The sequence below is a fragment of the Neopsephotus bourkii genome, unplaced genomic scaffold (assembly GCF_033783945.1).
Source record: "Neopsephotus bourkii isolate Nb327-2 ecotype Australia unplaced genomic scaffold, CSIRO-AGI_Nbou_v1 NB_873, whole genome shotgun sequence".
NCBI lineage: Eukaryota > Metazoa > Chordata > Aves > Psittaciformes > Psittacidae > Neopsephotus > Neopsephotus bourkii.
Genome location: NW_026901367.1, coordinates 2718966 through 2730471, shown reverse-complemented (window position 1 = coordinate 2730471; position 11506 = coordinate 2718966). Strand labels below are relative to the sequence as shown.

The 11506-nt window shown below is 48.3% G+C and overlaps 2 protein-coding genes across 4 annotated transcripts in view; one reads left to right on the top strand and one right to left on the bottom strand.

Moving 5' to 3' along the window:
• Positions 1-3530: 3530 nt before the first annotated feature.
• The window catches only part of LOC133214171 (GDNF-inducible zinc finger protein 1-like), an 18487-nt gene continuing 10511 nt past the window's right edge, over positions 3531-11506 (top strand). The window contains exon 1 of one of the 3 annotated variants that reach the window (XM_061356908.1): positions 3531-3728. The gene's annotated coding sequence lies outside the window, so the exon portion shown is untranslated. Of the gene's footprint in view, positions 3729-3832; positions 3901-11506 lie in introns of those variants that run through there. The other 2 variants (XM_061356910.1, XM_061356909.1) reach the window with 2 other exon arrangements.
• On the bottom strand, positions 4992-7623 carry LOC133214116 (E3 ubiquitin-protein ligase Topors-like). The gene is given in 2 exon segments (XM_061356803.1): positions 4992-5120; positions 5122-7623. Coding segments are annotated over 2 exon segments (2631 nt in total).

Below are 11506 nucleotides of genomic sequence, written 5' to 3'. Positions count from 1 at the left end.
AAGTGATGCAGTGGCAGAGGGCAGTGTGAAACCCAGCCTGGAGCCGCGCAGCCATGGTGCCAAAGGAGCACCGGGAGAATCCCTCCTGGGCAGCTCAGCAAAGATTGACACAGCAACAGAACCCAGCGGCACGGGCTGCCAGCTCCCGCAGCAAGTCACTCAATCCTTATGAAAGCCAGACTAAATTGGACAGGAGCCTGCACTTCATCTTCCCTCCCAACTCCTCTGGGTGAGAACTGTTGAGCAGACCAGGTTTCCGATAAAGTAAAAGCAAACACCATTCCCTCGTGCTAAGATACAGGAATATTATCCTGACATTTTAGCATGGATCACTCATATTGCGGCTCGCTCGCTCCACTCCTCGAGCTGTGTCTTGACAATAGAAACATTCCCCGACTACAAACAAAATAATCAGGGTTGAAAACCAAATTCATGGTGGAATCTCGGCATGCCTCAGCAGCAGCCATCTGTCAGGCTGGATCTGCTTCTCAACCCAGCCCAGCCCAGCCTGAGCAAGCTGCCTTTGCACTCCGTGTATTTAGGCTAAGTATTTTTATTCTCTCTCCTACAGGAGTCTTTGTTCCACCATAAACAGGAGAACACTTCTGAATATCTACTAGTTTGAATATCTAACAGTTCAAATGCTTGATAGTTTGAGTATCTACTAGTTCAGATAGCTAATCGACTATCCAACAGTTTGACTATCCAACAGTTCTAATATCTAACTGTTCAAATATCTACCACTTTGAATATCTACTAGTTTGAATATCTATTAATTTGAGCATTTGTTTGAATATCCAATAGTTTAACTAATACTTGACTATCTAATAGCTTGAATAGTAGTTTGTATACTTAATAGTTCAAATAGATAATAGTTTGACTACCCAATAATTTGAATATCCAACAGTTCTAAAATCTAACCCTTTAAATATCTACTAGTTTGAATATCTATTGAATATCTATTAATTTATGCATCTAACAGTTCAAATATCCAATAGTTTGACTAGTACTTGAATATCTAATAGCTTGAATACCTAATAGTTCAAATAGATGATAGTTTGACTACCCAATAGTTCTAATACCTAACAGTTCAAATATCTACCACTTTGAATATCTACCAGTTTGAATATCCAATATATTGAGTATCTAACAGTTTGAACATCCAATAGTTTGACTAATATTTGAATATCTAATAGCTTGAATAATAGTTTGAATACCTAATAATTCAAACAGATAATAGATTGACTATCCAATAGTTTGAGTATCCAACAGTTCTAACTGTTCAAATATCTACCACTTTGAATATCTATTAGTTTGAATATCCAATAATTTAAGTATCTAACAGTTTGGCTATCCAATAGTTTGACTCATATTTGAATATATAAGTTTGCATATCTAATAGTTTGCATATATAACACTTTGAATACCTAACAATTTTAGTATCTAACAGTTTGAATAGCTAATATTTGACTGTCTAATAGTTCCAATATCTAATAGTTTGAGTATCTAGTGGTTCTAATATCCAATAGCTCTCGTATCAGGCCAGCAGCCTGATAAGCACAGGATCTAGGTACAGATTTGGGTGCCCAGTATGGAAAGGCAAGCAGCAGAGGAACTGGCAGTGCTACCCGCCTCTTCCTGATGGTATTTTTAATGGAGGAATTTATCGCACATTTCCTCAAGGACTCACAACCATCCTCCACCAGCTTGTTGCAAGCTGTTAAAATGTGAAGATCAAAACCCGCACTTCAGTTAAAAACCACATTTAAGATGAATTTATCCGTCATACGGCTCAGAAACGCGTGTTTCACTCCCAGCCTGCAGCTCTTTGAAACCATTTTGTGTGCTGCATGAGAGCAGGCTGGGGTCACCGGTGGGAAGCAGCAGCTCATCCTGCAGGAACAGCAGGCTGGGAGGTGGGAGACCCCATCTGTGCTTCTGAGCCTGGATTTACCCCAGCAAAGCCCAGCCCCTTCAGTTGGCTCCTACAAAGCCATCTCTTCACCCTGGCAGTAACATGCTGGTGTCGATGGAGGAGCTGGAGCTGTCACCGATACACGGATAGCCTCCACAGCTCGTCAGAGTTGTAAAGTAGGTATGCTTTATTCAGCACTGAGGCACATGGGGATTGCTCCTCCAAAGGCGTACACGCCTTTCCTTTGCCACTCAGTTCCTTTATGTTACAGATAATGATTATAGGTAACCCTAAACATGGGATTGCTTCACGCCTCATACATATGCAAAACACTTGGACTCTTCATTAGGGACTGTAGTGATAGGACAAGGGGTAACGGGTTCAAACTGAAACAGGGGAAGTTGAGATTGGATATAAGGAGGAAATTCTTTCCTGTGAGGGTGCTGAGGCACTGGAATGGGTTGCCCAGGGAGGTTGTGAATGCTCCATCCCTGGCAGTGTTCAAGGCCAGGTTGGATGAGGCCTTGGGTAATATGGTTTAGAGCAAGGTGTCCCTGCCCATGGCAGGGGGGTTGGAACTGGATGATCTTAAGGTCCTTTCCAACCCTGACTGTTCTATGGTTCTATGAAAACCTATTCCTGTGTCTAGTATTACGTTTTCTGGCATTCGTCCCATTGGTGCGCCTGTGCAGTGCCTCCTGGTGGTGGTCGTGAGGGGGTCGTGACGATGAAGGCCTGGAGTTCCTCTTCATCACCGCGAGTAGCCCCTTGTTTTCAGGCAGCCTCAGTGGGGTTTCTGCTCCTGTCCACGTTTAGTACAAGCCGGTTTTATGGACCTTACAGCAGAAACTTGTCAAGTCTCAAAATGTTGTTCCTCTGGTTATCTTTTGTTCCTTTTCTTTCTATGGGTCCTATTTAAACAAGAATGTCTTCAATGTGATGAACCTCATCTACCACAATTCTGCTTCACCATTCTAGCAACTTTGACTCCTCCGGTTCTGCATCACCAAGCACGATGACTGCTTAAGGAGGCAGGCACAGGGTTAACCCCTGATTCCCTGGGATCAGGCTCCTCCAAACCCATCTCTTCACCCTGGCAATAACGTGCTGGTGGCCATGGAGGAGCTGCCAGGGCCAATGGGTCTGTAAGGTAAAGAGATGTATTAAACTCACCTGAGGAACAAGCCCATTATAGACAAGCAGTGCACTTTGCAGGTATGAAAACAAATAGATTTTATTTGGTTATATTTTTATTCTTTGTTCAGGTTTGTAGAAACAAGGCATGAAAATCCATGCATTTCTTTCAAAAGACGACTCCTCATATGGATAGAGCACTGGAAAACCCAGGTCCCCCCAGGAACTGCTATTTACTGCAGTCCGAACTGCACAGGTAGAGGGTGATGCTGAACCACACCTGAGAACTGAACCCTGGCAACAGCTCCAAGGGGGTTTAGGTCTGGGGCCCTGACCTTGATGTGCTGTGAAACGGGAGCAAAACTGGAACAAAAAGCAAGGAAACCTGATGGGTTTTGGAGGAATTCCGGAGCCGGTGCCCAGCATCGCCTCAAGGATGGCGGCATCACCACCACCGCTTCCCCTCGCCCCCCCTCGCGCCCAAGTTGGCCGCTTCCTCCTGCCCCGCCGCTTCCCTCACTCAAGATGGCCGCAGCAGGCCGGCGGCCGATGAGGTGAGGCCGTGGCGGCCATGTTGGTTTGGGGCAGCAGGGTCCGCACCATTCCGCTGGGGGGCTTTACCTGTGGTTACCGGGGAGGAGCGCGGCTGAGGCGGGAGCGGAGACACCCGCCTGGGAGGGTAAGGGCGGGCGTGAGGGGATGGCGGGGCCGGGCAGCGCGGAGGCAGCCCCAGGAGGGCGGGGAGGGGGCGCGGGTGCTGGTACCGGTACCGCCGTTGGGCCCGGCGGAAGGGCGAGCACCGCAGTGCGGGGACAGGGCGGGCCTCGACGCCTCAGGAGCCGGTGTGCTCGGTAAGGGTCCTTCTGTCCGCCAGTGACTGCTCCGAGCTGCCGTGTTTGGGGTCTGATTCCAGCCTGGAGAAGGGAAGGCTCCTGAAGGGGAGACCTTGGAGCAGCTCCAGTGCCTAAAGGGGCTGCAGGAAAGCTGGAGAGGGGCTTGGGACAAGGGCCTGTAGGGACAGGCCAAGGGGAATGGCTTGAACCTGCCCGAGGGGAGACTGAGCTGAGCTCTTAGGCAGAAGCTCTTCCCTGTGAGGGTGCTGAGGCGCTGGCACAGGGTGCCCAGAGAAGCTGTGGCTGCCCCATCCCTGGCAGTGCTCAAGGCCAGGTTGGACACAGGGGCTTGGAGCAAGCTGCTCCAGTGGAAGGGGTCCCTGCCTGTGGCAGGGGTCGGAGCTGGAGGAGCTTTAAGGTCCCTTCCCACCCAAACCATTCCATGGCTCTTGTGGTTTCCTGCCAAGGCTCAGGGTGACCCGTGCCTGCTGCAGGATTTCTGTGTCCCCATAAACGTGTTGTCTGCACAAAGGAAGCAGTAAAAGCCAGGAGCTCATCACACCTGTGTTGTGCTGGTGCTGTAAGGGGTAACATGCTGTGCTGTCTTTCAGATGGGATTGTGTTAGTGCTGTCCCACCTGGGAAGTGTGGGCAGCCTCCATTAGCTCACATGAGCAGTTACAGCTGTGTCTCAAAGGGAGCATACTCAGGGTTTAGAGAGGTGGAAAGCGGAGTTCTCTATGTTTAGGAACAAACAGTAACCATTGAGCTCTAAATGACTCTTGGAGGCGTTTGCCCAGTGATGTGCAGGAGAATACTCCATACATACACTTTAATACTGCAAGAATACAGGATGGCTTTATGAAATCGTAACTTCCAGTCTCTTGAGGAACCATCAAAGTCCCATACTGGCAATATTCTATCTCTATTGACTCAGTAGTATGTAGACATTCAAAAGTTTTATTCATTTCCCAGACATCTTTTAACAAACAGGAATCACATAAGGGTGGGGGTTTTGTTCTCCAGAGGAAAAATGCAGTTTTAACAACGGCAGAACTTTAAGAAGTGTTCTGTGGAAAGTGTGCTACAGTTCTTCACTATGGATTGTAATCACTGTGTGAAAGACTGTATTGAGTTACTTGTTTGACATTTCCCGTGTTTCTTTTTATCCTTTTTCTTTTGAAGTCACCTTGTGGCTTCTGTTGCTTTTCCTTCATAGACAATCTCCACGCTTGGACTTTCTCATCTGTGTTTTCTTTTCCTTCCGTGTCGTGTCGCTGCCTGCTTGACTGTCTGAAAGGCTGTCTTCATGTGTGTAGGAGTCACTACATTCTGAGGAAGTCTCCTAGGGGTCACTTTCTCATTCTCGATTTGTGCTCTCAGTGAATGTATTCTCCAGGTGGCGAGTTTTGTGCTTCCTTTTCCCACCAGGTTTTTCACTTTTCATTCTCTCCGTTCCCCTCAGAGGAGTCCTTGACCTGCTGCTGGATCGACTCCTTGACCTGCACCGTTCATAACAGTAGTAGTGTCTGTGAGGAAATCCCCTCTGGCTGTGTGGATCTGCCTTTTCAGTAAATGATGGTATCCTACATTCTGGACTCGGAGACTGCCTTGAGTAGGTGTCATTAGACTGAGTCCTCCTCCTGCTGGAGGATTCATAGCCATCTCCAAACACCTTTCGACTACAGAAAGCATGTCCCCACTCATGTCTACTTTGAGAACTGTCTTTTACATAATAACGATCACCGTCTCTGCTTCCTGATCTCCTTTTGCCATGGCCTTTGCTGCGTGATCGTGATCTGCTTCCTTCTCTGCATGGAGTGCTCTCATGACTGAAAGAGCCTCTCTGGCTTTCTAGAGAGACTTTGCTTTCATGAGCCCTTGACCTCCTGCTGCTTCTTTTCCTACTACGTTTGCTGCTACCTCTGCTTCTTGATCGTTTCCTTTTAGTTTGGCTTTTGCTCTGGTGCTCCCTCCTAGAGCGATGCCCATGACTGCCATGACTGTTCCATGAACAGGACTGTGGGCTCCTGGACTTTCTCTTCCTAGACAGTCTGTGATTCCAAGGGGAGCACACTGTGTCACTCTCTGGAGGGGGGCTCCAGCTTAAGACCTGTGAAGTCAGATCTTTTACCTGATGTTTGTACTTCTCATCATCTTTTGTCTCCTCACCTTCAGGAGATAAGCAGCTTCCACAGCTACCAAGGTTCTCCTTGTCCGTGGTGGAATGTGGTGATGAACTCCAGCTTGGTTCACTATCACTCCAGCTGTGACAGTTGACTGGCTGCTGTTCCTTTCCATCTTCATTGTTGTCTTCCCCAGTGGGTTCCTCAGAGTCTGAGGACAGCTCAACAACTTCTGGTGTCCTCTCAGCTGGTGGCTTAACATACCCAACAAAAACACAGTTGTCTGAGGAAGAATCGCTGTCACTGGAGTCAGCGTTAGCCTGTAACTGAGTGTGCAGATTGGCCCTTTGACTCTCTGGAGCAGAGCCTTCATCAGAACTTGCTGACATCTCCAGAGTCCCAGGAACCTCTTCTGAAATGGAATAGGAAGGGCCTGGAGTTTCATCATCCCAAGGAGCCTGGCTGACACCAGTCACAGACAAACTGTTATCTGGGCCTTGAGAGTACGCTGTATCTGGAGATACTGTAATAACTGACGAGTGTGAGCGGCTTCCTTCATCGCACGATGGTGCTCGCCAATCGTAGTTGACGCGTTGATCGTACTCTTCTAAGTTAAAAGGGCAGCGGGCAAAGCTGATGAATTCATGTAGGAAATGTTCAGTCCGCTCCAACAAAAACGGCTGTAACTCATCAGCAAAGGCCTGGCTTTCCAGATCGTACGCAGTCAGATTGCTGAGGATAAGGCGCCGTACAGTATTAAAACATTCATAGGTTCCAAAGAGGGCTGTAAGTTCTCTGTCCAGCCAAGGGACCAACCTGTGCAGGCAGGCAGGGTTACAGCGGAAGAACTCTGCTGAAATGTCTCTGGAGCGGCCAGCCCCCTGAATGCTGCGAATACGCACCCCAGTGCTGTAGAGAGCTCTGCGGAAGCTGATCACGTCCTCCACCTGAATCCGCCGCAGAGCTCTGCCCTCTGCACCAGCCTGGCTCCTTGAGGCTGGCCTCCTTAGCGCCTGCTGTGTCTCTCCCTCCCTGTGCTGCGCTGGGTCAGAAAACACTGGAAGATACAGCGTCCTGCGGGAAAGGGAAGGGTCAGGGCGAGGAGCCTCTGCTGAGGTGATCCGGTGATGAATGATGCGGCCATCAGGGCCGAAAAAAGGGCCTTTTCCTACAGGGCTAAGGATGTACTCCTCGGAGTCGTCTTCTTCACGAATGGGATGGAAAATAGCAATGAAGGGTTGCTTGCAGAGGGGACATTCTGCTTTGGTTTTTGACCACTCCTTGACACAGCAGTAACAGAACCTGTGAGAACAGCCATCCAGAAACGCAACATTGTCCAGTCTGTCCAAGCAGATAGGGCATTTAGAGTCAGGAGAAGCATCTGCTGGCAGCTTGCTTGTGCTGGCTTCTGCTGACAGATTGCTGTCTCCTGACAACTCCTCCTCTGCTGAAGTCATGTTGGCTGCCGTGCCCTCGCTCCCCGTGCGGGCTGCGGCCGTCTTCAGCCTGTGCCGTACCCGGTATCTCCCGGCGCTGGCAGCCTCCTGCCGCTCCTCTCCCGGCAGGGAGCCCCAGTGGCTGCTGCCCTCGGCCAGAGGCCGTAAGGGTTCTGCCATGGGCGGCGCCGCAAACACTGTGTTGCCGGGCAACGTTCGTCCATCACAATCACCGCAAAGCTGAGCCTGCGACTCCTACGGGAGCTGCTCCAGGCCCTGAGCATCCTCGTGGCCTCCTCTGCACTTGTTCCAACAGTTCCGTGTCCTTTTTATGTTGAGGACACCAGAAGTGCACACAATGCTCCAGGAGAGGTCTCACGAGAGCAGAGTAATGGGGCAGGATCACCTCCTTCGCCCTGCTGGTCACTCCTTTTGATGCAGCCCAGGATACGGTTGCTTTCTGGGCTCAAGCGCACACTGCAGCCGGCTCATGTTCATTTCCTCATCGACCAGCACCCCCAAGTCCTTCTCCTTGGGCTGCTCTGAATCTCTTCTCTGCCAGGCCTGTAGCTGTGCCTGGGATTGCTCCGACCCAAGTACATTTTCCAGTGTACCTGGGAACCATCCCCCTGGATTTTCCCAATGATTAGTACAGTTGAGTAACTTACGTTGTCATAAGACTCTTTTTCACCTATATTAGCTTCTTATCTCACTGCTCCCGATATGTTTTCATCATCACAGCCCATCTTTAAGACAGGCAAACATTCCCTGATTGTAGAGGAAAAGAAACAAAGCACAAATGAGAAAACAGAGAACAGGAAAGGCTCGTTTACATTGGATGTAAGGAGGAAATTCTTTCCTGTGAGGATGCTGAGGCACTGGAATGGGTTGCCCAGAGAAGCTGTGAATGCTCCATCCCTGGCAGTGTTCAAGGCCAGGTTGGACAGAGCCTTGGGTGCCATGGTTTAGTGTGAGGTGTCCCTGCCCATAGCAGGGGTTGGAACTGGCTGATCTTAAGGTCCTTTCCAACTCAAACTGTTCTATGATTCTGTGATTTGCGGACTGAGGGGAGTTCTTGCCATGAGTCTTATTGCCCTTTGCTTAGAGCAGCTTGTGTGTTCATGGATATTTATGTGATCTTAAATATCCCCTCTTGGGGGGTTGTTGTATTGGTCAGGATTTGGGTGTTGCGCTGCTGTTACTGTCTACCCATGTTGGTCTTGTTTTGCCAAGCTGCTTTTGCCTGGCTACTGCCAGCTATGGAGGAGCAGTTCCATGTCCTTACGCTGCAGCAGCGCTTCAGAGAGATATTTGGGCAGTTCCTGCAGGGGGTAAAGATGATCAGGTAAAAGCATATCAGGGCCCTTTTGGGTATGGGGTTTTTTCCTAACACCATTGATACTTTGAGGGTTCTCATTTTGATTGCAGGATCAGGGCTGTTTGTTGTACATGTACGTGCAGCTATTGAGAGTTTAAAGGAATCTTTAGTGGGAAAATAAGTAAGATTTTCCTCCTCACTTCCCTGAAAGTGAAGATCCAATTGAGAGGGATGGAGGAAACCAAGCAAGCAGGGCTTATGACAGTCTGCAAAAGCAGGGTGTGTTTGTGTGCAGTGACAGGAGAAGTGCGGTGTGATTTCTTTGATTCATTGGGATTTTCCTCCTTGATGCTTGGGGTATAAATCATTGCACCTTCCAAAGGGCTCTCCAGTATCAATCACACCAGCTGAGGCTCTGGCCCATAGAAACTGCCCAATAGATGTGACCAGTGAACATCCAAGGAGCCAGGATGGGTTAGAAACGTGTCCAATAAATAGAATCTTCAGAAATATTTACTTTGTAATTATTGGATCTAAATATTTAGAATGTTTTATTTATTTATAGAACTTCAGCCTGGTTTGGGTTGGAAGGGAGCTTAAAGCTCCTCCAGCTCCAGGCCCTGCCACGGGCAGGGACCCCTTCCACTGGAGCAGCTTGCTCCAAGCCCCTGTGTCCAACCTGGCCTTGAGCACTGCCAGGGATGGGGCAGCCACAGCTTCTCTGGGCAGCAAACCCTGACTATTTAACCTAAACACTTAGGAGTCATTACTTTTTTATTTAAATTCCTAGAAATATTTCCTTCTTTATTTAAATATGCTGGAATGTTTACTCTTATGTAATCCAAGTCTTTAGGAATATTTACTTTTTAATACAAATATTTAGGTATTTATTTAAATCTGGAGAGTTACTCACTTTTTGACCTACTTAATATTTAGAAACATTTAGCACACCCGTCTTCATTTGCTGTATTAAATCATCCTTAACTGGAGAGCTGCTGTTGCCCGTGTCATTGCATCATTAACACAATGAAAAGCAGTACTGCACAGAGCAAGTGTAAGTCTCTTTCTGGAGGCTGGAAACCCCTGTTAGGCTTTGCTTTTAAAGCAGTTGTGCTTACAAAGTGGCTGCCCACACAGTGTTCAAGTGGCAGTGCTCAAGGCCAGGTTGGACACAGGGGCTTGGATCAAGCTGCTCCAGTGGAAGGGGTCCCTGCCCGAGGCAGGGGTTGGAACTGGAAGAGCTTTAAAGTCCTTTCCAATGCAAACCAGGCTGGGATTCTATGATTCTATTCCAGTGTCCTTATCAGGAACTGTAATTGGATTGAAATACACTTTGGCTTTTGCAGTAGGTTTTTTTTAGGGTTCCTGATGTTTTCTGTAAATGTTGGATACATGCAAATTCTTTAAAGCATTTATTCCCTTTTTCCAGGCAAATTAAGTTACACACAGAGCATGCAGGATGTGGAAAAAACGCTTCCATTTGATGCCTCCCATTGATGCAGCTTCAGGGTGCAGCAGGATGGTGTTTGTAGTGCTGTGAACATCCAAGCGGCTCCCTTTTGCTTCCTAAGCAGTAACAGCTTCCCAGTGAGCTGCAGGGAGCAGCGGGATCTCCCTCCCAGTGCTCTGTGAGACCTGGAAGCAGCTCCAAGAGGGTTCCCGAGGGTGGGAGAGAACAGCAGAGGGGTTGTGGAGCAGCTCAGCGCTCTCCTCCTGCTGCACTGCACCTTCAGTAACACCCTACAGCACCTCTGTGAGCTTGTCCTGCAGGGGTTGGGGGGGCTTGAAGTGGAGCAGGAGGGAGAAGTGCTGTTCATCCTAGGGTTTGGGCCAGCCAGAACACTGGAAGGTGGGAGATAAGTGCAGCTCTGGGAATGCTTGGTGTACAGATGGAGTTTGGGCTGAGAGCCAGGGTTATGAGCACTGGGGTGTCAGTGGAAGCACAGAATTAAACCTTACGCTGTTGATGATGTTACTGTTATTTTTCCTGTCAGATACTGGTGGTTTTTTCAAGCCAACATCAACCTTTAATTAGAACAAAATATGTCCTTTAATTCAATAACTGGATGATTTACTGTGACATTTGTCACCCGTATTCCCATTGCTGCAGATGGGAATTCCTCAGGGATCTCCTCTTGTCATTAGGTGTTAATGAAGTGCAAAGAGTAAGGACTGAAATAGCTTTCCTATTTCACTGGGCTGCTTCCTTACTCCCAGGGGGAAAGCCAAACACTTGGAAATCTATTAGCTGGGCTTTCGGGAGGGGGGGAATAATAATCTTACACCGTGTTTTACAGCCTGTGTTTGAGTCAACCTCATGAAACTGTAAGACATGGGAAAACAAACTGTATTCTGCAGCACTTCAGAAAGCTAAAGCTCAATTTCCTCTCCAAATGGGAACAACAAGCACAGTCTCATTGCTCCTGAAGGAAAAGAACCAGTGAGACTTGATTGATTTGTGGCATTTTTCATTGGCAAGACACTGCAGTCAGATTTAATCTAGAACCAGGTGAACTAAAGAGGGGATGTTGGAACCTACCGCTGCGGTTGGCTTACTATCAGATACTCACTTGAGAGAGCTCCCAGGGGAGTGTGGATCGGGTATTTATCACAGATGGGGATCTTAAAGAGGAGGAGGAGGAAATGAGCACGTGCTGTGCTCATTGATTTCTGGAAGCACTGCTAGTGGGTGAGCAGCTCAGCCCAGGGTCAGGCCTGCACAGGGACAAGGAAGGATATCCTGTT